The sequence below is a fragment of the Schistocerca piceifrons genome, chromosome 3 (genome assembly GCF_021461385.2).
Source record: "Schistocerca piceifrons isolate TAMUIC-IGC-003096 chromosome 3, iqSchPice1.1, whole genome shotgun sequence".
Classification (NCBI taxonomy): domain Eukaryota; kingdom Metazoa; phylum Arthropoda; class Insecta; order Orthoptera; family Acrididae; genus Schistocerca; species Schistocerca piceifrons.
The window spans coordinates 377157903-377185458 of NC_060140.1; the positions used below are offsets into that span (position 1 = coordinate 377157903).

Consider the following 27556-nt stretch of genomic DNA (forward strand, 5'->3'; position numbering starts at 1 on the left):
CAGTAGTTGTGAGGGCAAAAGTATGTTGAATTTTAATGATAATGCTGCATAGGAAAGTACAAGTACTCGATAAGTTGATTCAGTTGAGTCAACTGATGAGAGAAACGAATGAATAGCATGCGGGCTGACTGGCAGGGGTGGCGCAGGTGACAATGTGGGTGGCCCCATGAGGGGGGCCACGCATCCCCCCCCCCTTTCACCCATATGTATCCGCCACTGGAGCCAGCTCTATTACTGTATTAGCTTTTGAAGTACATCATATTAGCAAGAAACCCCCTCTGTTTCCCAACTACATAACTCTACCACCTTCCTCCTTAAATACTATTATTTATTTATTTGTTTGTTTGTTTTCTGTCCATATAAGAATCAGTTTTTGGACATTGTCATCAATTTCAGTTCATATATACAATGGTTTAGTCAACATACATAAGTGCACACATTGATATAAATAGTGAAGATCAGAAATTATCATTTTTTTGTTGTTGCCAAAACAAACTTATGCTATATATATTTAGAAAGTGATATTACAACTTGAAATCTTCTATTGAATAACAGCTTTTCTCTATTAATAAATGCTTAAGTTAATTCTTTAAAGTGTTTAAATTAGCTTTCTTGGGGTCGGATTGTAGTTTGTTATAAAAGATTATCCCTATTGTGTGTGGACTATGGTCTGCAACCATTTTTTTTACTTGCAATTCTGTGAAAGCTTTCCCTTGCCCATGTATTGTACCTATGTACATTACTGTTTGTTATGTTATATTCTGCATTGTGTTTCACAAACATTATTGCCTGCAAGATGTACATTGAGTAGTAGGGATTGCACAGTAGCAGTATCTTGTGGACGGAGCAGAGGTGGTTTCGGGTTGCCTACCTGTGCAATGTAAATGTGTTTTTGGAGTAGCAGGTTTGTGAGGGACAGGGACTGGCAGAATCTGAAAAGGTGGAGGTCATTTTGAAAGGAGGGGCAGGAATCAGAGAAATACATTTTTCTGGTTAGGCTGTTTGGGTAGATTCCATGGTTTATGCACATTTAAGGAACAGGATCTGGGACTGGATTTTAGCCAGGGAAAGGGATACTATTCTGAACTTGTCCAGGAATATGGAGCAGTGGCCCATTTTGGTGGGGATGACATTGGAGAAACAGAAAATGACTTAGGAAGTGCCCAAATGAAGGCATTGAGTGTTTGTGAGGGAAGATGGATAACAGAAGAAGACATGTAAAATATGTACAGGCAACCAAAAAAATGCACAGATAGGTACAAACACGAACAAATACATAAATGTAGGCAGAAAAATCAAGAAATACAAAAAGAAAAAAAAACACGTACAAAAATGTGGCAAAAGGGCAGATGAGGTAATGGAGTTCATATGGCATAGGTGGGTATGGAAAACAAAATGCAAAAATATGCAAGGGTGAAGGAGGAAATATGATCAAAAGGAATAATTATAATAACTGGCGGGCAGAACGTGGGGCATTAATGCTGCACCAACAGTCCATTCAGCCACATAGCTGTATGCGGTGGGCGGATGAGATCATTGATACATTGGGACTCAGAAGTCAGAGGCTGTCTGCTATGGAAGGTGATGAAACAGACATGAAAGAAGAGAAAGAACAGACACTGAGAAGAGTAATGTGTTAGATATAGTAACAAAGGAAAATAGCACAGAGTTGTGGGATGGAAGACAAACTGTTAGGCACAATCAAACAATGGGAACTCCAGGTAGAATATCAACAGTATTAGGAAAAGATTAGATTGCTGCTCAGTATAATGATGACCATTGAGTAGCAGAAAGGCACAATGTAAAGAATATTACACGTTACAGCTTTTGCTCAAAGCATTCTTCAGCTAAGAAAACACACACAGACATTCACACACACAAGCACACCTCATGCACACTTGACTGCTACCACTGGGAGCCCCAACTGGATGTGAATGCCATGTGAATAGCAATCTGTAGTAGGGCAGGGAAGAGGGAGGCATAGCAGGGTATGGGTGAGGGGAGAGAAAAGTGCTGTATAGCATATGAGGGAATGTGGAAAGAGAGGAGCTGACAGGACGAGGGAGCGGAAACTGTTGGGTGGAGGGTGACAGGACAGTAGGTTACTGTAGGTTGAGGCCACAATAATTTCAGGAGTGAAGAATGTGTTGTAAGGAGGTGGTGGAGGGGAGGATCCAGATGATTTGGATTGTGAAGCGGCCATTAAATCAAGCTCGTCATGTTCGGCTGCATGTTGTACCACAGGGTGATCTACTTTGCTCTCAGCCACAGCTTGGCAGTGGCCATTCATTGTGATGGACAGCTGGATGGTCCACTTCTCTGAGTTGTGCATATGAAAGTTATCATTACAACATATTCTTTGCTCTCACAGTTATCCTTGTCTCAACCTATTGTAACCTACTGTTCCCACATCTTCCACTCAACAGTTTCTGCCTCCTCTGTCATATCACCTCCTCCAATTTCACTACCCCTCACTCTCATTGTGTACTGTTCTCTGCCAACACACTTACTGATCTTTTCCCTTCCTGCTTCTTGCCTTTTTCGCTCCACCCTCTCCATCCCCCACAGCCTCCCAACATTGTGCCCAGCAACCTTGTCCTGCTCTCATCTAGCCCTGCACACTGCATTAGACAGTGTTATTCTCTCCCCCACCCCTTCAATGATACCATATTATCCATCTCCCTTCCCTGCCCCATGAGTGCTGCTTTTGTTCACTGTGGGAGTTGCATTGTGGCCACATCAGCTGGAGATATCGGTCATGTGTGCATAAGATGTGCCTGCTTGTGTGAATGAATGTGTATTGGTTTTCTTTTCTGGAGAAACTCATTCTGTAACAATCTTCTCATTGTGCCCATCTGCAACCCAAGCACATCATCTTTATGGTGAACAGCAATCTATCCTTTTCATACCATTGTTGGTATTCTAACTTGGAAATTCCATTGTCTGAAACAACATTCTTTCATACATATAACATGTCAACAATAAATAAACTGTTTTCAGAGTCAGTGACACATTAAATTTCAGTGATTGTCAGCTCTGCATCTCACCTCTATTTCTGTAGACAGGAAAAGAACTATGTACCAAGTTGTTTGCTAGCTATTGTTGATGGCAACCAGAAAGCAATCACTACCAGTCAATGTAACATAATTTCTATTGATTCAGCTGGTCCCATCATCAACCTAAGCAAGAATCATCTTGGAATGTCCATATAGCATTACCCTTCAAGCAAATTGGCTAACCTTGAGATACAGTATGCATTTACTAAGCATGGGGCCTCCAGCAAAGTTAGTGTGCAAAGTGGGTTCAGAGATAATCTCTCTAGGTCAATTCAACAGAAGATTCCCCATTGCAGCAGCTGTCTCTGTTTCAGAATGTGTATAGTATTACTACAGCAGATCTCCAAAAGAACTGCCTTGTTGCTCAACCTGTCCTTTGAAGGGACTTATAGGAAAGCCTGAAATCATTGCAAGTGGAAAGCAGTCATCAGTCTTGTTTACTGTTGGGAACTCACATTTGTAATTAATACAGCTAGGAACTCAGGACATAAGTTAGTTTGGGTTAAACATTATTACAGGTACAGAACGGGACAGAAGCACAGACATTTCAGAATGAAATAAACATAAATAGTGGAAGGAGTTGAAGCACTGAGTAGTTGACAGGCACATAAAGAAGACTGAAAATACTGCTGAGGTTTTAGACAGTATCCTCCTTCTGAGCTAATTAATATAACACACACACACACACACACACACACACACACACACACACACACACACACACACACACACACACGCACACACACACCACACATTGTCTAGGCTGACTACATTGTCAGCTCAATAATGTGACAGTGTGTGTTGCATGTCTGTGTGTGTGTGTGTGTGTGTGTGTGTGCGTGGGGGAAAGGGGGGGGGGAGGAGTGACACAAACACAGAGCATGTTTTGCCTATTACAGGCTTCTACAGGTTATAGAGGGGACTTACTGGATAAAGTCAGATAAATAACCACCTTTGGAAATCTGCTATTTGTATATAAAATAAGTTTCCAGATCATATCACTTTCAAATCTTCCACTTCCTTGTATGCACACAATGGAGACAGTGAGCTGTGACCCATTTGCTGTACTGTAGCTGCTCTATGTGTTGACTCTACTGTTGGTTACTGAAGGTGTACCAGTGATGCATGCTTTTATACACATGGTCCACATACAACAGCACAGTTAACTCTCCTAGTTGCAAACACATCAGTTAATTGCAGCTGTTGTAAGCAGATGAAAATGGTACTTAATGAACTGAGGCTGTGGACAGAGCAGGTTGCCCCCACCATCCTACTTCATGTGTCTCATATTTCTTGTATAAAGGTCTATACAAAATTTCGCTAACTTTCTTTTCAAAATTCCCACATTGAAGTTCTCACATTAAGTACATACTACACATATTATTAAAATGGCTTAAACAAATTCCTCCCCCCCCCCCCCCCCAAAACCTTATTATTCAGGTCATTCAGTTTGTTGTCCTGGTGCAATGAGCCAATTAGTTTCATCAGAAATGATGGCAATCAAAAGTTACTGCAACTATAAAATTTAGTACATGTATCCATAGGAAAAATCTCATGAACTAATAGCTAAATTCAGAAGGAAAGACCATTTCCAAACTAGAGAGTTATTTTTCCTCTCTTCAGTGAAATGTTGACATTAATCCAAAGATAATTAATTTAAAAGATATTATTAATTACAGATTTCACTGGGTCCAAACTTTCAGTGCCAATTATAGCTAAACTACTGCAAATTTTCAGGATCTATTGATATACTTCAGATTGCTTGATTTTTCCATATCTATTGACACCCATAATAATGAGCAAGAGTCCTCAATTAAAAATTTTCAATAACTAAATCTTAACATACAAGATGGATCCAATGCTCATAAAACCAGGATTCCCAATGCATAGCCATAAATTAGTACTTCATTCTTTAATAGCCTCCCCCATATGAACTATGGACCTTGCTGTTGGTGGGGAGGCTAGCATGCCTCAGCAGTACAGATAGCTGCACTGTAGGTGCACCCATAATGGAGGGGTATCTGTTGAGAGGCCAAACAAACATGTGCTTCCTGAAGAGGGGCAGCAGCTTTTTCAGTAGTTGCAGGAGCAACAGTCTGAATGATTTATTGATCTGGCCTTGTAACATCAATCAAAATGGCCTTACTGTGCTGATACTGTGAATGGCTGAAAGCAAAGGGAAACTACAGCCATAATTTTTCGAGAGGGCATACAGCTACACTGTATGGTTAAATAATGAAGGTACCATCTTGGGTAAAATATTCTGGAGGGAAAATAATCTCCCATTCAGATCTCCAGGCAGGGACTACTCAGGAGGATGTCGTTATCAGGAGAAACTAAACTGGCATTCTATGGATCAGAGCAGGGAAATTCAGATCCCTTCATTGGGCAGGTATGTTAGAAAATTTAAAAAGAGAAGTAGATAGGTTAAAGTCAGATATAGTGGGAATTAGTGAAGTTCAGTGGCAGGAGGAACAAGACTTCTGGTCAGGTGAATGCAGGGCTATAAATAAAATATCAAATAATGGTAATGCAGGAGTAGGTTTAATAATGAATAAAAAATAGGAACACGGATAAGCTACTATGAACAGCATAGTGAGCATATTATTGTAGCCAAGATAGACACAAAGCCCATGCCTATCACAGTAGTACAAGTTTATATGCCAACTAGTTCCACAGATGACGAAGAGGTTGAAGAAATTTATAATGCAATAAAAGAAATTATTCAGATAGTTAAGGGAGATGAAAATTTAATAGTCATGGTGTACTGGAAGTTGATAGTAGGAAAAGGAAGAGAGGGAAAAGTAGTAGGTGAATATGGACTGGGGGTAAGGAATGAAGGAGGAAGTTGCCTGGTTGAATTTTGCACAGAGCACAACTTAATCACAGTTAACACTTGGTTTAGGAATCATGAAAGAAGATTGTATATATGGAAGAGGCCTGGAGACACTGGAAGGTTTCAGATAGATTACATAATGGTAAGACAGAGATTTAGGAACAAAGTTGTAAATTATAAGACATTTCCAGGGGCAGATGTGGACTCATTGGTTATGAACTGTACATCAAAACTGAAGAAACTGCAAAAAGGTAGGAATTGAAGGAGATGGGACCTGGAGAAACTGAGAGAACCAGAGCTTGTACAGTGGTTCAGAGATAGCATTAGGGAACAGTTGACAAGGACAGGGGAAAGAAATACAGTAGAAGAAGAATGAGTAGCTTTGAGAGATGAAATAATGAAGACAGCAGCAAGGATTGAGCAGGTATAAAGATGAGGGCTAGTAGAAATCCTTGAGTAACAGAAGAGATGTTAAATTTAATTGATGAAAGGAGCAAATATAAAAATGCAGTAAATGAAGCAGGTGAAAAGGAATAGAAGATGTCTCAAAATTTGAGATCAACAGGAAGAGCAAAATGGCTTAGCAGGGATGGCTAGAGGACAAATGTAAGGATGTAGAGGCATATATCACTAGGGGTAAAATAGAAACCACCTACAGGAAAATTAAAGAGACCTTTGGAGAAAAGAGAACCACTTGTATGAATATCAAGAGCTCAGATAGAAAATCAGTTCTAAGCAAAGAAGGGAAAGCAGGAAGGTGGAAGGATTGTACAGAGGGTCTATTCAAGGGAAATGTACTTGAGGACAATATTATGGATATGGAAGAGGACTTAGATGAAGATGAGATGCTGTACTGAGTGAAGAATAGTCAAAATAAGGCCCTGGGACTAGACAACGTTCCATTATAATTACTGATAGCCTTGGGAGAGCCAGCCATGACAAAACTCTTCCATCTGGTGAGCAAAATGTATGAGACAGACGAAATACCTTCAGACTTTAAGAAGAATATAATAGTTCCAATCCCAAAGAAAGCAGGTGTTGACAGGTGTGAAAATTTCAAAACTATCACTTTAATAATTCATCGTTGCAAAATACTGACATGAATTCTTTACAGACGAATGGAAAAACTGGTAGAAGTCGACCTCAGGGAAGATCAATTTGAATTCTGTAGAAATGTTGGAACATGCGAGGCAATACTGACCCTGCGACTTATCTTAGAAGATGGGTTAAGGAAAGGCAAACCTACATTTCTAGCATTTGTAGACTCAGAAAAAGTTTTTGACAATGTTGACTAGAATACTCTCTTTCAAATTCTGAATGTGGCAGGTGTAAAATACAGGGAGTGAAATGCTTGAAACGCTATTTAGAATTTGTACAGAAACCAGGAATGTACTGAATCTTGAAATGAGAATATGAGTTGAGGGGCATGGAAGGGAAGCAGTGGTTGAGAAGAAAGTGAGACAGGGTTGTAGTCTATCGCCAATGTTATTCAATCTGTATATTGGAGAAGAAATAAAAACTTTGAGGTTTGCCAATTACACATCTGTCAGAGACATCAGAGGACCTGGAAGAGCAACTGAATGGAATGGACAGAATCTTGAAATGAGGATATGAGATGAACATCAACAAAAGCAAAACGGATGAATGTAGTCAAATCAGGTGATGCTGTAGGAATTAGATTAGGAGACACTTAAAGTAGTAAATGAGTTTTGCTATATGAGGAGCAAAATAACTGATGATGGTCAAAGTAGAGAGGATATAAAATGTAGTCTGGCTATGCCCAGGAAAGTGTTTCTGAAGAAGAGAAATTTGTTAACATTGAGTATATATTTAAGTGTCAGGAAGTCTTTTCTGAAAGTGTTTGTATGGAGTGTAGCCACGTATGGAAGTGAAACATGAACAATAAACAGTGCATACAAGAAGACAACAGAAGCTTTTGAAATGTGGTGCTATGGATGAATGCTGTAGTTTAGATTGGTAGATCATGTAACTAATCAAGAGGTACTGAATAGAATTGGGGAGAAGAGGAATATGTGGCACAGCTTGAGTAGAAGAAGGGGTCGGTTGGTAGGATATGTTCTGAGGCATCAAGGGATCACCAATTTACTATTGGAGGGTAAAAATCATAGAGGGAGACCAAGATGTGAATACACTAATCAGATTCAGAAAGCTGTAGGTTGCACTAGTTATTTGGAGATGAAGAGACTTGCACAGGATAGGGTAGCATGGAGAGCTGCATCAAACCAGTCTCTGGACTGAAGACCACAACAGCAACACTAGTTATTTGGAGATGAAGAGACTTGCACAGGATAGAGTAGCATGGAGAGCTGCATCAAACCAGTCTCTGGACTGAGGACCACAACAGCAACTTTAATAGATGCTACTCATGATAAAATATATGCAAACAAATCTTGATGACAAAATCAGTAGCCAATAATAGATTAACTTTCTGACCTACAGAATTTGTAAACTATTATAAGTTAACAAAGTTCATTAATATCCTTTATAAGGCCAAAGCTCACTCCATTTTCAGTCAGTCTTGCTTTAGTCTTGCTCTAGTCTAGTCAGTCTGCTTTTAATATTAAGTCTTGCTCTAGTCTTTCTTTAGTTTTCGTTCAGGCTTGTAACCAGCTACATGCAGGGCTAATCTTGCATCTGTCTGTTCTCTAACTCAACTTTGGGAACCTTTTGAGCTGTATCTCCTTTTATGTTATCTGGGTTAAGAGAACATTTTATAGTGATGATTAACAAAGAATCAAAATGTGTGTTTTGGTTCATTTGCATAATAGTTGTGACTATCATATTTGTCCTGCAACTTTTTCTATACAGCTGCATGTGAAGCAAACAATGTTTACTTCATCTGTACTGCATGAAATTTTCACTTGAAGAAATAAGAATTATTATGGTCTGCATATGTCTTGTAAACATTAGAGACTGTAAGAGACCTGGTCATCAGTGTTTTAAAACTCGTGAACCTTCAATTTGGGGTCTTAAAAAAGGCATCTGGCTATTTATGTTAAGGATAACTCCAACTGCAGCACTTTTAGGTGGTGATCTAGTGAAGCAGCACAGAGACCAAGGCTTATTGCATAAGAGGTAGAACTAGTTTACGCAAAAAGGTGATCCACAAAACATTCTTGATACATATGGTGTTCAGCTGTACTATTACAATGGTACCATAAAATGACAGATGTGAACATGATTTGATCTTCAGACTTATTTTATATTATGAAGGCATATTTCTGGATATGGTTTCCATATTGAAACTGTCTACTAAGTCCCATCTACAACCTCTAGAAGCCTGTAATCGGAATAGTGGAATACCATGTATATAGTGTCTATGTTTTGTATTAGTTAGCTCTGAAGAAGGACATTACCAGTAAGCTTAGTAAGATTTTCAATCTTTTTTATGTGCTTGTCAACTGCTCAACATCTCAACTGTGTATATATGGTGAGTTGATACCCATACATCTTCCATTATTTGTACACCATCAAAGACCTTCCAGTAACATATTTAGATAAATGTAATCAAGACTTCATAGCAGATTTTATTTGCCCAACATAGAAGTGTGAAATAGGAAACAAAAGCTGAAATATTGCAGTATCTCTATACAAAACAAAATAACTTTCACACTTACCGCTGAATAACTGTACAATGATGAAGCATTACAGGGGGCTGATACTTGACCAATAGCTTTATATTGCTGAGCAGCGACTCTAAGATGTAATTCCTCTTGTAAATCCAGAAGAAATGAATCTTGCTGACCTGATACTTGAAGGGAGTTTTCTGCACAGAAAGTAGAAAATTACTAAAGCAATTATTATTCATATTTAAACTTTCTATCACTGATGGGGCAGGCCACTAGGGGGTGTCACTTCATGAGTGATCAGGATTTTCACAGGTTCTGGAAGTCAGGAAATATCAGGGAATTTCAAACAGGTCAGGGAAATCATGGAAATATCAGCGAAATGTGAAAAAAACATTGGAAAAATCTCATTTTTTGTCTCAGTATATGAAATGGTGTTTTTACTGAGACATCACGAATCATCACTGGTTGAGTGCAACTGAGCATGTACACTGTTTCCCTGCTCCCTCATTACTACTGTATCTCCCCTTTCTACCGCTGCCCTCAGCTCGCTGTCGGTGCTGCCACCCCTTCTCACCTCTAGCCTAGCAGCTGCAGAAGAGAGGCAGGAAGGCGTAAGGAATGGTTTGTTTGCATCTGATTCTCAGAGACTCAAGACGCAGCAGCCAGATATGGCAGTTATGTGTGCATGAGTCTTGTCTGGGTGATTGTGTCAATGAGTGTGTGCTCTCATTTTCTGACAAAGGCTATGGCCGAAAATTTAGTTTTGAGAGTGTGATTATCTTTTCTACATGCCTGCCTGTGGCTCAGAGATCATGTTTACGTTGAGTTGCTACCTATCCTCATTATTATTGATTCTCAGGGTATTTGCACAAGTTATCTGTTGCACAGATTGATCACAATGGTCCCAATTCATGAACATGCTGACTGACTCCAGAAAAGCTGGCCACACTAGTGGATTTCCAGGACAGGCCAAAACTGCAGGCCATTTCTTCATGTATCTCTAACGGATTGAGCTTGCCAATCTGAAGCCCTTCATTTTCCAATAATGTTCAGGTCCTGCCCCTCAGATCTAGTCTGACCGACCTGCCCACAGGTCAGGTCTGTTAGTGTGTGGCATAATGCAGAGGATTTTCGTGGTTTATCCATGAACCCAGGACTGCAGTGCTCCTCAGCAGGCCAGAGGCCAAGGGTGATGGATTTCAGAAATTGCAAAATGTGATGTTTTAGAGACACTTATTTATTGTAGTATATTTTGGCGCTTTGAAAGTAGTTTATGTATTAGAAAATATGGATGATAAGGAGAAGAAAATTGTGGCAGTCGCTTGCGGTTTGTACGCTACTTAATCCAATATTTCTCAAGAAAACGTCACATAATGTCTGGAAATTAATGGTTGTAACACAGTGGATAATAACTGACAATAATGAACATAGCAGAACCAACATTTTATTGGTGATCACCTACACTATGTGATCAAAAGTATCTGGACACCTGGCTGACAATATGGTGTTGGCCCACCCTTAGCTGTCATGATAGCTTCCACTCTCACAGGCATATGTTCAGTTGGGTGCTGGAAGCTTTCTTAGGGATGGCAGCCCATTCTTCACAGAGTGCTGAATTGAGGAGAGGAATCAATGTCGGCTGGTGAGGCCTGGCATGAAGTTGGCATTCCAAAACATCCCAAAGGTGTTCTGTAGAATTCAGGTCATGACTCTGTGCAGGCCAGTCCATTACAGGGATGTTATTGTCATGTAACCACCCTGTCACAGGCCATGCATTATAAACAGGTGCTTGATCATGTTGAAAGATACAATCACCATCCCTGAAATGTTCTTCAACAGTGGGAAGCAAGAAGGTGCTTAAAACATCAAGGTAGGCCTGTTTCGTGATAGTGCCACACAAAGCAGCAACAGATGCAAGCTCCCTCCATGAAAAACATCACCACACCATAGCACCACTGCTTCTGAATTTTACTGTTGGCACTATACACGCTGGCAGATGGCATCCACCAGGCATTCACCATACCCACACCTTGCCATTGGATCGCCACATTGTGTACCGTGATTCGTCACTCCACACAACATTTTTCCAGTGTTCAATTGTCCAGTGTTTATGCTCCTTACACCAAGCGAGGCATTGTATGGCATTTACCAGCATGATGTGTGGCTTACGAGCAGCCGCTCGACCATGAAATCCAAGTTTTCTCACCTCTCGCCTAACTGTCATACTACTTGGAGTGGATCCTGATGCAGTTTGGAATTTCTGCTTGATGGTTTGGACAGATATCTGCCTATTACACATTATGACTATGTTCAACTGTCGGCGGTCGCTGTCAGTCAACAGATGAGATTGGTCTGTATTCTTTTGTGCTGTAAGTGTCCCTTCACATTTCCACTTCACCATCACATCAGAAACAGTGGACCTAGGGAAGTTTAGGAGTGTGGAAATCTCATTGTACAGATGTATGACACAAGTAACACCCAATCACTTGCTCACATCTGATGTCCGTGAGTTCCGCGGAGTGAACCATTCTACTCTCTCATGATGTCTAATGACTGCTGAGGTTGCTGATATGGAGTACCTGGCAATAGGTGGCAGCACAATACACCTAATATGAAAAGCATATGTTTTTGGGGGTGTCTGGATACTTTTATCACATAGTGTGTAGTGTTGGTTTACACAACTCTTCCCTCCCTTACGTGCTTCTTTCAAGAGGCGTATTTTTTTCTGAAATTATTTCTAAAATCAGTGAACTTATTTTTAATCTGTCTTATGACTCCAAGGAAATGTGTATTTTTGCCACCATATGTGCTTCGTTTTATTGAAATAAAATAACATCAGTGGTCTTAATGAAACGCATATATCATTTGGCTTGCTTTCTCAATTTAACAACTGTTCATTAAAAATATGTTGATGTTAGTACTTCAGATTTTTGCTCATGTTAGGAAACACCATCTGCTTGCAAGTTTTATTTAGGTATTTCCTCCTTTGGCACTATGGTTTTTTGCACTGTAGCTGCAAAGACAGATTGTCAAGTTACATCTTTACTTACCCTAGAGGTCTCAAAATTTGTCAGGGGAAAATTCTGAAACTTGCTTGGAAATCATGGAAATATCAGGGAATTGCACTTGGGATACCTGTGGTAACACTGGTGATGTTGTGGGTCCTTAACTTGATAGTGCATGTTATTGAAGGACAGTTGATGTTAGTTAGATATGGTCCTGTGATGAAGATACTACACACTGATTTGATGCATATACAGGGTATCCCATTTATCTTGACCACCCTAAATAACTGTTTGTCCAGATGCAAACTACAAAATGTTTCAATCAAATGTTCTTTAGCCATTGGTGGACATCAATCAGCATGATTGCCTTCGTTGTAGCTTTGTTTTTTACAAAGATATGAACAGTGGTATGACTTTTTTAAATGGCACCCTGTTTTTTATATTTTGTAATTCATTTCTTCTCCTAAAGACCTATTCAAAAATGTATCACAGTGTACCATTCACTGAAACGCAACATTATTAATTATGTAACACAACATTGATGTTGACATTCTCAGCACTTAGTGCAGGTGCTCGTGGTAATGGAACACATCCACTTACTGATTTTGACAGAGGACAAATGTAAACATAAGCAGAATGAACACCTATCATTCTGTCAACCATCGTCAGTTGAAGAGTTGTGTGAGTAGAATGTACACCAACGAAGAGAAGGTAGAAATGCTGCTCATCTATGGGGAATGTAAGTTAGCAGAACAGTAATTGCAATACTGTTTTCTTATGTACAGGTACATTTAGTACAGTAGTTTGGTCCTTTTAAATACTTTTGTGTAGAACAGGCATACAGTAAAGGCTGTCCTTCCTACAACATTGACATAATGTTTCCTTTACTGTTGTTGTTATTGTTGAAGGTAGGCAAAATGCTACGCAGGCAGTGGAACTGTGCAGAGAGCAATATCCTGACAAGAACCCACATTCCCAATGGAGGTTTTCTTGTCTTGTTGCAACACTTCAGGAAATAGGTAATTTCAACCCATGACAACGCAATCATTTTAGCACTCACACAGACGAAGTTGCCGAAGTTACTGTCCTCGCTTCTGTTTTATGAATCCACATGTGAGCACACGACATCTTGAACATGAGACTGGCATTCCGAAAACCAGTGTACGTCATATTCTTACATGTCACCAGTTCCATCCTTACCATGTACACCTACATCAAGAATTGCGTGGGAATGATTTCCAGAATCGTGTACAGTTCTGTCAATGCTCACAGCAGCAAATCTTTGCCAACCTGAACTTCTTCTCCAATGTTCTATTTACTGATGAATGCTCCTTCTCAAACAAAGGACAGGTAAATACAAGGAACATGCATTATTGGTCCAGCAACAACTAATGATGGCTTAGAAAGGTGGAACATCAGCGTCAGTGGAGAGTTAACGTCTGGTGTGGGGTGTTTGGTACTATAATTATTGGTCCTCATTTCATCAACGGTAGTCTAAATGCCATAGTGTATGCCAGCTTCCTCAGGCAAATTCTTCCTCCTCTTCTGGATGAAGTGCTGCTAAGAACCAGAATGCTTATGTGGCATCAACATCATGGATGTCCAGCAATAATGCCTTGCACGCACATTGTGTTCTGAACTGAAGATATCCTGCCAGATGGATTGGTAGAGGAGGAACAGTTACTTGGCCTGCTAGGTCTCCTGATTTAAATCCTCTGGGCTTTTTTTATTTGGGGATGCATTAAAGACGTTGTCTATCACAATATTCCAACAACTCCAGAGGACATGCAGGAATGTATCGTGCTTGCTTGTAATTCTCTTCAGTAGGCAACACTGGAAGCAGTAAATAATACTTTCATTCAACAAGTGGCCCAATGTATTGGTGTCCAGGGTCACCACTTTGAGCAACTTTGAATGTTCTACTCATGGGCAATGGCACAGGAGAGTCAAAGTCAATGTTGTGTTGTGTCTTTACTTGGTTTTCATTTTTTTTTTCTGATAACTCTAGCAAAGCAAGTGGACGGGTTTGTGATCCCGGGCTCAAAGTCAGTGTTGTGTTATGTAATTAATAATGTTGTGTTTCAGTGAATGATACAATGTGATACATTTCTGAATAGGTCTTTAGGAGAGGAAATGAATTACCAAATAAAAAATACAGGGTGTCATTTAAGAAAGTCATACTGCTGTTCATATCTTTGTAATAAACAAAGTTATACTGAAGGCAATCTTGCTGATTGATGTCCCCCCGATGGCTAAAGAACATTTGCTTGAAACATTTTGTAATTTGCATCTGGACAGACAGTTATTTAGGGTGGACAAGATAAATGGGGCACCCTGTGTATCAGATACATCTTATGATGAATTAGAAGCGTTACAACTCATCATAGTATAATAAAATGAAGAGCATTTACGTGCAGTCTGAGACAGTTTCTCTATTACCTTAGTTGTTATTCATACAGTGACATTTTCTTTATTGACTAGCAAGATAACCAAGTCATTATTCCTATGTAATAAATGTAAGCCACATCATTACTCCTGGCTAATACTAGATTTTGGTGGCTTAGTTTTCACTAGAATATGGATAGCAGTTAACCTGACATCCTCAACTACATCATGTGAGGGATGCCTAATGCAGAGGCATGCCACAATGAAAGACTCTGAAGATGCTTTTCTCATTACTTTAATAGAACTCAAATTATGGGCAATTTTAATTATGTAAATATTAATTAGCTGAAAATAACAAAATAAATAATGTGAAACAAATTAGAAAAGTAATGCATGGTTTATACATAGGTTTTACAGCATGTGCTGCATAGCTATTATGTGTAACTCTCTTGTTTCATTAATTAAACAGACTTTTTATTAGATTATACTTATTTCGTGTAATAGCAAATGCGGTACCATATTTTTCATGTATTGTGCTCTTTCAAATGGTGAATTGTGCTTTCCTGTAATCTGTTTGGGTGCTGTGGTATGAATATATACTTGTGTCATAAAGGTCTGGTAACTATAAGCCATCAGCAGAGGTCGTTTCTCAACCTGTGACTTCCAGCGTTCAGCTCCAACAGGTGCATATAGGACTGAAACATGGTGAGGTGGAATAGCTCCACTTGCCGTAATCCCACTCCTCTAATCTCTCTCTCTCTCTCTCTCTCTCTCTCTCTCTACTCTGTACATAATACATGTACTGTGAATAAGTCAAGTCTCCAATTTTTTCTGAATGCTGTATTTTTCAATATTTTATTATTCAGTATACAATTAACAGTTTGCTGATAAAAATAATAGTGACCGTTCATGTTGAAACTTTGTATCTAGAAAATTTTGAAGTTTTGCAATTTGTGAAAACCATATTTATTGCCGAAACATGACCCCACTAATAATTCTCCATTTTACTTACTCTTACATGGAAGCCCCCATTTTAATATTTCTAAAGGACATATTATCTTCCCTGAAAACTGTATAATTCAAAACTTATCTTTATTTAAAATTGTTGGTTTGTAGATGGTTCAAATCTCAAAATGTAATCCTTCTGAAAATTTAATGTTATTGTCTTGTAGCCCTAATTTTTCTGCTTCCAAAAATGTATAATTTTCTGAGAAAAAAATGACAGCTTGTGGAATGTTTCAGTTAGAAAATCTTAGTTTCCAAAAAGATATTGGTCACTCTTGGAAATCCCAGTGTGCACCCAAATTTTCACTCCATCAAGTAGAACCATAATTTGTACCAATTTGTGGACATCCATCCAACTGTTGCTCAAAGTAATATATTTACCTAAAGTGCATTTGTAATATATACATTTTCAGTCTTTTAAATTACTATCTAAAATATAATAATTTTGTATTTTAACATTTTGAGTTATCTATCCAACTTGCATCTTAAAATAGACATCATGCACAAAGCTGTAGTCAATCTGTAGCTGGCACTGAACAAGTACAAACACTATATAATGTTCTGTGCCAATCAGTATTATACACTGAGATGACAAAAGTCATGAGATAACTCCAGATATTTTATTGAACATTGTTTTGATCAGTGTCTTGCAGCAACTTGATAGGGCATGGTCTCAACAAATCGTTTTAAGTCCCCTGCAGAAATACTGAGCCATACTACCTCTGTAGCCATCCATAATTGCAAAAGGGTTGCTAGTGCAGAATTTTGTGCATGAAATGATCTCTCAGTTATGTCCCATAAATGTTTGATGGGACTCATGTGAGTCAATCAGCAGGGACAAATCATTTGCGTGAACTATCCAGAACGTTCTTCAAACCAATCGCAAACAATTGTGGCCTGGTGACATGGCACATTGTTATCCATAAAAATTCCTCATTTTCTGGAAACCTGAAGGCCATGAATGGCTGAAAATGAACTCCAAGTAGCCAAACACAACCATTGCCAGTCAATGATAAGTTCAGTTGGACCAGAGGACCCAGTCCATTCCATGTGAACATAGCCCACACCATTCTTGATTCACCACCAGCTTGCACAGTGCCTTGCTGACAACTTGGATCCATAGTTTTGTGGAGCCTGCATCACACTCAAACCTTACTATCAGCTCTTACCAACTGAAATTAGGACTCTTCTGGCCAGGCCACAGTTTTCCAGTCACATAAGGTTCAACTGGTATGGCCACGAGCCCAGGAGAGGCACTGCAGTTGACGTGCTGTTAACAAAGGCACTTGCATTGATCATCAGCTGCCATAACCCATTAATTCCAAGTTTTGCCACACTGTTTTAACTGATATCTTCATCATACATCCCACATTGATTTCTGCAGTTGTTTCCCACAATGTTGCTTGTCTGTTAGCACTGACAACTCTCTGCAAATGCTGCTGCTCCTGGTAATTCAGTAAAGGCTGTCGACCACTGGGTTGTCTGTGGTGAGAGGTAACACCTGAAATCTTGGTATTCTCAGCATACTATTGACACTGAGTGTCTTGGAATATTGAATTCCGTTATAATGTCTGAAACGGAATATCCCTTGCATCTAGCTCAAACTACCATTCTGCATTCAAATTCTATTAATTACCACCATCTGGCCATAATCACATCGGAAACCTTTTCACATGAATCGCCTGAGTACAAACAACAGCTCTGTGAATGCACTGCCCTCTTATACCTTGTTTTATGTGATCCTATCAACTATATATGTGCATATCACTACCCCGTGACTTTTATCATCTCAGTGTGTTTTAAAGGCAGTTGGTGACATGGATTCAAAAAACAGACATTACTATGACAGTCAGATTGCAGCTAACACTCAAAGAACATGATCACTATGTTATTTGTTAGTCAGTTTGTTAATTTAGTTAATGGGTGCCCAGTATTCATCAGGTGAAGGTTTGTGTCAGGCAGTATCGCAAATAATCCTGTGTTTAAAGCCAGTCTATGGTTAGAACACAGTATGGAAAGTTCTATGTCAATCAGCATATTTTCAAGTGACCTAGCGCTATATAATTATTGATTATTGCAACTTGTACGTAAATTTGCTGAACTGTTAAATGAAACAAATGCACTCTGTTCTAAAGCTGATCATCATTGTGAGTGATACAGTTAATTGACATACATAAATGTGAATATATGTTCCCATGTTGTTGTATACAATCATTTTAAAAAATTGGATTCAAAATTCTTCAGATCAACAAATGAACTTTGAAAAAAAGAAGACTACTAAGGAATGCGATTTGCAGGTCAGAAAGCCTACAGGTCAGTGGCGGCCATCTCAGTGACAATTGCCCCAGGCGTCCACCTGGTGTCTTCTGATACAAATTAAGCCAAGCCCAACTTAGTTATGAGCCTTCTGTTTGTGGTATTGCATGTCCCATTATTGTGCTCTCATCTTCTCCAAATTTCTCCCTCTTCGCAAGTCTCTCTTTCTTACATACTCTGCCCCGTCATTTTTGTGACTGTCACCACAAATAATCCATATGTTTCCATTGCTGCTGTGGCACACTGCTCATGGCAGCACTTGCCTATCCTTTCTTGTTCCCCCTTCCCCCTCCTTGTACCATCTACCTGGGTAAATGTTTATAAATTGTCTGCATTGGCCACAGGCGAATACACGTGCATACCTCTCTCTCTCTCTCTCTCTCTCTCTCTCTCTCTCTGTGTGTGTGTATGTGTATGTGTGTGTGTGTGTGTGTGTGTGTGTGTGTGTGTGTGTGTGTGTGAAAAGGGGGGGGGGGGCTCACTCAGAAGCTAGTTATAAGTGCAATATTTACAGACTGGTATTTGGGCTGGAATGAGGTTTAAATCCATATCTAGACATTCGTATTTCCATTTCCCATGTTTTCCTGATATTACTGAAGTTAGATCTCTTCACCAAAACCCGAAATGATTTCCTACTCCACCCTTGTATAACTGAGTTAGTGCTACACCTATAATGACCTAAGTATCTGAGGGACATTAAATTACATAACAGAAAAAGGAACACCACATTCTCTCCCTATATGTTACAAAGGCACTGCAGTTTGAAATCTGAGGTTCACATTATATGAATTGTTTGACAACATACCTTGGAAAGAAAGCAGTAATGACTTTTGTGATGGAAAACATTGAGTAATAGTAAGGATATTAAAAAGTCACATTGCATAACTGTAGACAGTCACACAAGACCTCCTAATGTAAATGCTGCTTTTGGAATTTTTACAGACATGGATAATCAAAGCAGAAGAATTAAGGTTTCATAACAAACACATTGACTTGTGAGGTTGGAGTTTCTCCCAGTGTATTCAGTGTTCAGGTAACTTATGAAATGCAGCCAGGTGACATCATTGACAAACACCAATATTTCGACAGGTGACCGCCCTGTCAATTTCAAGGCAAAACTCCTACAAGTAAGCACTATTCATGGAAATTTAAAACCTCAGTTAGCAGAGAAATTCCAGAAAGATAACACACACCCACACTTTAACACTAGCACTACCACACAACCAAAGATGACTGGCACCTGACATTATAGGTACTGAAAATTACTACACAATGGGTGAGGTAGCATTAACTCTGCCCTTCTGTTGACAAGGGAGAAAGCAGGATTTCATACAGAATTTAAGAAAACACCTCAATCTCTGTTTAAAAGGATGTCTGCTAATTTAATTTCAACTGCTTCCTTAATAATACTACCTCCATAGCAGGAAGTGCATGCCAGAATTTCCATATTGCTACATTCCCTAGGATTACCAGTGGCAAGACAATGTTCTGGAACAGCCAGTTTGCTTGGCTGTTGAAAGTGTGTGTGACACTTATGCTCAGTACACTGGTCTTCCATGGTCCTGATAGTCTGACCAATATAGGACATGACATGACTGTGAGGAATACAATAGAGAGATGGTGTACAGTTGGTCAAAAGTGCAACATATGTCTGATCTGCCCTTCACTATATCCAGTCTGATGAAAGGTGATTGCAAGATGGGTTAACTCAGCTGACAAACTCTCAGGGTGTGAAATGATGTGGGCTCTGTGAACCAAGCTACAAAGTACCCCTACATGCTGAGCTGGCTGTAAGGTGTACATTGTTGAAATTCTTTATACTATCCTTTGGATAAATGAGCTTATTAACCATGAAGGCACAACAAAAATGTTCCATTCTTTCATAGAAATTCACCAGACTTATCAAAGCACCCTAGTATCCAGAACTGCAATGCCACTTGCACAGAGTGATTGTAGTTACATGCCATCAATCTCAGAGAGTTCACAACCTGCATGAGCTTCATACAGTGATGCCTCCAGTGCCCCAGTTGTTCACTGTATTACTTCTTGTCTCAGCTTCTTTGTAACAATCTCTCCATCCTGTACAATTATATAATTGTACTTTAAGGTATATTTCACTATCATTTCTGTACCAAAAAATACATCTTCAACTGCTGCAAGGCCTACATGAATAAATGAGCAATTGAGCAATTGAAATCTCTAGGTTTTATGTGATGCCTCTCCCCCCAGGTGCTATTTATAGGGACGTATTAGAGCAGAGAGATTGTTCTTATTATCATAATTATCATTATTATTATTGTAATTAATTTTAGTTTGAACACTTACAGTATACAATTTTTGTGGCACACGTGTAGTAGCAGTTTTTAAATGGGTGACATGAGTGTATGATAAACCAGTAGGAGGTCATTAGTGCTCTGAAGGTAGAGAAAAGGTACATTACCTCTATAATTTTGTTAACACATATCCAGCATTGTGAGAATTGAACATTAGCACCCATCTCGTCAAGGAGGGAAAGAAAAGGATCAGAAGTACTAAATGTAGACTATGATGCATGATGTGAGGTACACATGTTGCATTATGGAGCTATTGTTATGGTTCAAAATGAACACAGTTTGTACACCATGATCACAGTGTAGACACTTTTATTGTTCCAAGATGGCTGCCATCATCCAATTTTATGGAACCCGTTATAAAATTGTCATGTTACATTTCATGAAGTCAAAGCATTAAATACCACTCCCTACATACACATGTCTGTCTCTGAGGTCTATCTTCTTTATTCCTGTTATAAAATTGTCATGTCACATTTCATGAAGTCAAAGCGTTAAATGACACTCCCCACATACACATGTCTGTCTTTGAGGTCTATCTTCTTTATTCTTCGGTTCCAACATTCCTAACCTTACTTTTCCCTTCTTTCTTCTCCACCAGGACTACCATTTTATGCTTTCTCTTTCTGCATTCATTATTCTCCATTATGGAAACCCTTTTCTTGCCCATATACTTTAACCTGTTTTCACATGAGTGCCCGAGATATAGCAATACCCAAGTAGATCCTGGATGTGTTAGATAATTTTAGATTCACAGCATGAACTGACACTTACCTGATTTTTGTTGGGAATGAATAAAAATGGTTGCTTACCATGACTTAATTGAGATATTTGAGATTAAGATAGAGGTGCAAATTGTTTAACAGCCCTCTTTGTGGTTAGTTCACAAGTATAGATGAACTGAAGAAACATACAAGTAGTTTATGAATCAGATATTTATGGATGTGTCATACTTAAAAAATTTAAAGTGGAATTACATTATTTATGTGAGTAAAGGGAACTAGTGTTTCGTATTCCAGTTTTATAATGATAACACACTTACAGTTATTATGAAATATGTTCTACGGTTGTAGCAACATCATTTGTCTAAGGGGGGATATATGTGGTGTAACAATGTGATGCATGGGACACCACTACTATGGTTTACCACATGTTGCAGTACCTACTGGGCATGGCATTTGTTCTATGCTATGATGACCCTGCTTGGAGAAGCAGGTTTCACTGCCAAGTAAAGGGTGTGCCATGACAATGCTGATGGTGTCATTGTGGACAAAGCCATTGAGAGAGATCTGCTGAAAACTGTTTTGTATCAAGCTGTCAATTGAACATTTTCAATTGAGACTACGAGTAAAGCGATTATGGTAATGTCCCTTTGCAAGAAATGTTAATATGAAGAGTTATTGTATTTGAGAGTAAGAAGACATGCCACCTTAATTATTTACAAAATTCCATATTATGCTAAACTCTACACTTCCATTGACTATTGTAGAACCTGGAGAAGTCATAATTTTGTAGTTTTTATGTTCAGGAAAAAATAAAAAGGTGAGCTGAATAATATCCAGTAATTATAACTCATAAGCAAATTAGTCTTGTACATTGAGTGAAAACATTACAAGCTGTTAAAAACTGTATCAGTAACTAACTATAGCTAAACAGCTATAAACTATTTGCATTTACTTAAATTAAGTTAAACACATTAAAGTTGACCATATAATCGGTACTTTAGATTAAAGAAAAGTTACAGCTTCCTAAGTTATACTAAAAAGCTGCTGTTTATCTACTAATTCTAATTTGCTGTCTACATAAACACACTACAGTCATCACAAGACCACTGTTGCTGGTATGTACTAAGTAAAGAGTACTGATTACAATGGACATTGCTACTCATATTATGTTAGATCTGAGCCTGGTGAAGAATTTTGCACTTAACACTAAACTCTATACTAGGAAGCAATTTTACATGAAACGTTCTTCCTTTCTGTTTCATATTGTAGTTGTGGACAGCACAATTCAGTTTAAACAGATTTTAATTATTAGCAATAAATACCACCAATATGCAACAGTAACAAGAAATGAGAGAATTATTCCAAAGGCCTTTGCAGAGGCCTCTTCAAGATATGCTGTCATTGGTTTCACACAACACAGATGCTGTTCACTTTTGCTAAGTAAATACCTTCCTTACTTTGACTGTGTTTCCCAAAATATAATTCTGTAAATCAGCATGGAGGTGCATGTAGACCTACCCAAAATCAGCTAACACAAGAGTTTTTAAGCAAATACAATGGCAAATATTTCTAAGAGATAACCCCACTCTATTGAAATGTTGATATAGTTTATGAGTTTTTAGTCTATTTCGCTAATTCAGCTGGACCCCAGGAAATTTTACACACCGTGTTTCATTAAGCATATGACCATTAATATTTATTTTTAGTATCTGGAGATCATTTCTGTTTTCCTGGAATTGCACAGTATAGATATTTCTAAGATTAAGATTTCAACTGTGTGCTGTTAATTGGTTTCAGGCCTTTTCATTTATGATCTGGGCAGTGTCTGATATAGCTGACAGTCTGTGGATGGTCCTTGAAAGTCTCTAAATGGCCATTTACATAGGTTTAGAACAGGAGCATATCCAGACATGTTCCCTATGGGAATCTATATTTTATATTAATTTTGAATTAAATTTTATTCCTGTGGTGCCCTCAGGGGAAATTCAGAAAATGTCACAAGGCTTCTAAAATAATAAGGAGCATGTGCATTCCTGAAAAATGCATAGCCTGTCTACTATTGTTAAAAAATTTGAAAATACTTTCTATTCCGTCCCTTTACATATATAGGTCCTTATATAAAAATCATCATACACTTGGCACTTTCTATTTCAACCACAACCACAGCACTCACCACAGAAAGAATTTTAAACTCTCAACACCCTGTTTAAAACTTTATGCCCAAACACCAGAATATATGGGATTAAAAATGTACACTAAAATAAAAGGCAGTGATATATTTAACATGGAGCTTTTTTCATTGAAAAGTTTGATCTTTACCATTCTTGTGGAAAAGTGTTATTATTCTATTGAAGAATTCATTGAGGACAGTCTCACTCTTTCAACAAGGGAACTATACATTTTACTTTTTTGTATGCTGGAAACCACAATATATATTTGTGCAGCAGATTCTCAGAAACTTGTGTAAAATAGTGTAAACTTTTGTTATTTTTCTTAATAATGTTTCTTACTGTAGATCTTGAAATGTATCCTAGACATCAAATCAAATTATTTGAAAACTGTGTCACATGATGAGCTAATGGCATTTCACACAACTGCTTTTTGTTACAAAGAAATGACATTTTAGTTTCCTATTAGAACTTTATGGTCAGCAATGTACAGGACTGATAAATCAAGAATTATTCAGTGAGAAGATACACACGTTTCATGCTCCTGGTGAGCATTTTTCTGCACACATGAAATCACCTAGAGCCCTTTGTTTATCTACCACCAGCTCTCCATAACCAAATGACGTGCACCGCTATGCTGCTACACGTTATCAAACTGACTTACCCAGTTGTCGTCTTCTGGCTTGAAACTAAACTAATCAAATGGCAAGCCATTAAATGTGTGATATCATACAAATAAAGTTATTTTTCAGTCACTAATAAAAATCAGGTGAGTGTATCCCATCATCCATATTGCTAGGCATCTTCGCAGGAAGTGTTGCCAAGAAGAATACCTGCTTCTACAAGGCTTTTTGGGAAAAACCACGTGCTTCACAAATGAGCACAAGATATAGTATTGTTTGATGTTATGCACAGTCTGTGATTCTCCATATGTCATTTGACATGTCATCTGCATGGTGATAGCCCATGTGTATTGGCAAATGGGTGGCACTTGTGAAAATGGATTTGCACCTAGCCACACAGTTTCCCCCTTGTGAGAGATGACAGTCAGCTGATGAATGCAGTGACTGCAGCCAGTGTCAGTCAGCACTCTGAGGCGGGCAATGATGGGTGTGGGTGGCATTGTATGTAGTAACCTCTGGTAGATGATCTGGCACTGGTCATGGAGGACAGTCGCATGTTGAGCTACCAGTCAGGGAAGGGGTGTCGAAGTGTTGCAGCCAGCTGGTGGGGTCGGATGGGCTATGTATTTCTTGGCACCTAGGCAGAATGTACAAGGCATCCTATGTGCAGGGTGTACTGCACACCATCATTTGCTGGTGCCACAGGCTGTCATCGTAAAATCTTGATGGAAACATGGGTCATGTGCTGTCGTGTGGGCACAGGCTGACATTGTGGGGTTGGTGACCCATCACTCATCCCACGGCCGAGGTACAATAGCTATGTGTGAGACCAGTGTCTTGGGTGTAGCAGTGGCAGGCATCATGGGTAGCTCTGGCAGTGTAGGTGGTGATGGGTATGGTAGCACAGCCCCCAGACTGGAGTCCCAAGTGTCAGCTGCTGGGTTGGTGGTGGCAGCCGGCGTTTCGCTTACAGTATCCAATGGAAACTCAATCTCGATGCTGGATGTTCCACACAGGCTGGGAAGGTCCAGTGTGTATGCCAGCTTTAGACAATCAGTAGAAATTGTGATGGGGTTACCATGGAGATGGATAGAAAAAAATCTTCTCTCCTCTCTTGACCACCAGGTGCTGACAAGAATATTGTGAGGGTAGAGGTGGCTGTTCAGTGTCCACTCAGAGCATAACATGTGTGCACATGTGGCGGTCTTTGTGCATGAAGAACTTGTGCTTGTCATGGCAATGTAGGTGCACCAGACGAAGGTGCACCATGCAGTCGTGAAGCTGTTGAATGAAGGCTGGAATTCGGCCAGTGGACAGCATTGACTGGTGCTCAATGAAGTCTCATGGGATGATGAGTAGTTGCCTGTATACTATTTCATCAGTGGATGCACTCAAGCTGGCTTTGTGGGCCACATGGAAACCTAGGAGAATCAGCAGTAATGGTAGACCAGACTGTATTTCAACATGTGAGGAAAGCTTTCAATGTTCTGTGGAATCCCTCTACTGTGCTGTTTGTGGAGGGGGGGAGGCAACTGGTGGTGAACTGATCGAGTCTGCCCCATGTTACAGCTAACATTTTAAATAGGCCTGATGTGAACTGTCATCCACAGTCTGTTGTTATGTGATGTGACAGGGCACCCAAAATGTGAGACCCAGGTGTCCATGAAAGCTGTAGCTACTGTATCCACCCATGATGTTGGGCAGCAGTATGGCCTCTTGCCACTGGTTGAACCTATCAATGACAGTGAAAATATATACCTATGGTCATTTGACACTGAGGGGGGCCCAACAAGGTCAATATTGATATGGGAGATATAATGGTCAACCAGTGGGAAAGAGGCAACTGGAGCATGGACATGGTGGCCTCCTTTGGCATGCTGATATGGGAGGCATGATCATGCCCAGATGGTGCAATCCCATTGTTTGCATGGCCATATGAAGTATCCTTGCACAATAATTATGGATGCCTGAACACCAGGGTGAGACAAACTGTGGAGGTTATCAAAACCCAGCTAACAGAAGTTGCGGGATAGGTGGGCTCATATGCATTCATTAGGACTATCTGGATGGCCAGAACTCACACATAAATTGCACCAAATATATGACCCCATACCTGGGATCATATACAGTTAAAGGTTGAGTCTGGTGCTGGGATCACTGCACAGTCTTTGTAATTTGTGGTAGGCAGCATAATCAAGGGGGGCTGTAATTGTAGGCAGCTAAGACAGTGACAATATTGTCAATGCCTGCCACATGTCATATGTCAGTTGTGATTTCTGCAACATATTCTTGTTGTTGGAACTGCCAAGGGAAAATTTGGCTGCTGTCTTTTTGTCAGGAACCTGTGGCGAGGGACTGGTGGTCAGGAACACTTTAAAGGGGTGCCCTTCAACAGAGAGGTTGAAATATTTTATCACTTCGTATACAGCAAGAAGTTAATGGTAGTAAGTGGCCCACTGCTGATTTGGTTCAGACAGATTCATGGAGAAAAAAGCCAGCGGCTGCCGAGCACCTTAGATGTGTTGCAGTAGGGGAGTCGTGTGAGCCAGTTTGTAAGCAGTAGGTTATTCGGTATTATCATAGGTTCGGCCAGAGCACACAAATGTTTCAGGAGCTGTGAGGGCTGCATATCAGTGCATTCCTCTTTTGAAAATAACACATGTGTGTGCTCCATCTCTGACGAGGTCAACTGGCCTAATCAGTCAGTCTTTAAGTGCATGGAGTTTGCCCGGTTCAGCTGGAGCAGTAATGATGTCGCAAGCTTCTACAGCAATTGAAAGCTCCAGCTGTGTGACCATCAGAGTGAAACGTCTAGTGTCATGAGCCACTGAAGACCCTGCAAAAATTGCTTCAACGGAGGCAAACCACAGCTGGGGGTCCCAAGAATTAAAAGGCAGCAGGTGAACCACAGCATGAGCTGGCTGGGTGGGGGAAGGTGGGGCATGTGCCCGGCAGTGGTGTTTTGTGTGAACTGTGCATCCTGGGGGGAGGGGGGGGGGGGGGCTGCCAGCCAGAGCAGAGCTCAAAAGCGGGTGTTGGCCAGCTTTCCGGTTTGACCTATGATTCTAAGTTCTTAAGGCATCTGTTATGCAGCTCAGATGGGGTCACCAGTGTGGGAACGGTTGTATGTTCCATGATCTAATCTGCTCCAAATAAACGTTACATAATGGATGTGATGGAATGGCCCAGGGAATATGTCACTTGTAACAACTTACTATTTATCACAAAAAAGAATTAATAAAATTAAAAGAAAGAATCTCATTGACAAATTACAATGATCATGTTGACACTGACAGTAGTAATTTGTGCCTAATTTTGAATAAGTAAATATTTGGCAATATATAACTTGAAAATCCCATAAGTTCTGGAATCAACACTGGCATGGAACAGCTAAGTCTCACACTAAAACAGAAACTATTAATAGTGCTCCATGCAGCATGTATCGGACAGTGGTTTCTTGCATTGTCTACAGTAACTGATACCTTTGTTTTCAGAATCAATGTAGTTAGTTGACATT

General features: G+C 39.6%; 1 protein-coding gene across 1 annotated transcript in view; it reads right to left on the reverse strand.

Moving 5' to 3' along the window:
- LOC124789512 overlaps positions 1 to 27556 on the reverse strand; it is a 218228-nt gene that overhangs the window by 34669 nt on the left and 156003 nt on the right. The window contains exon 5 of the mRNA XM_047256898.1: positions 9531 to 9679. Within this exon, the coding sequence (XP_047112854.1) occupies positions 9531 to 9679 (149 nt within the window). The remainder of the gene's footprint in view (positions 1 to 9530; positions 9680 to 27556) is intronic.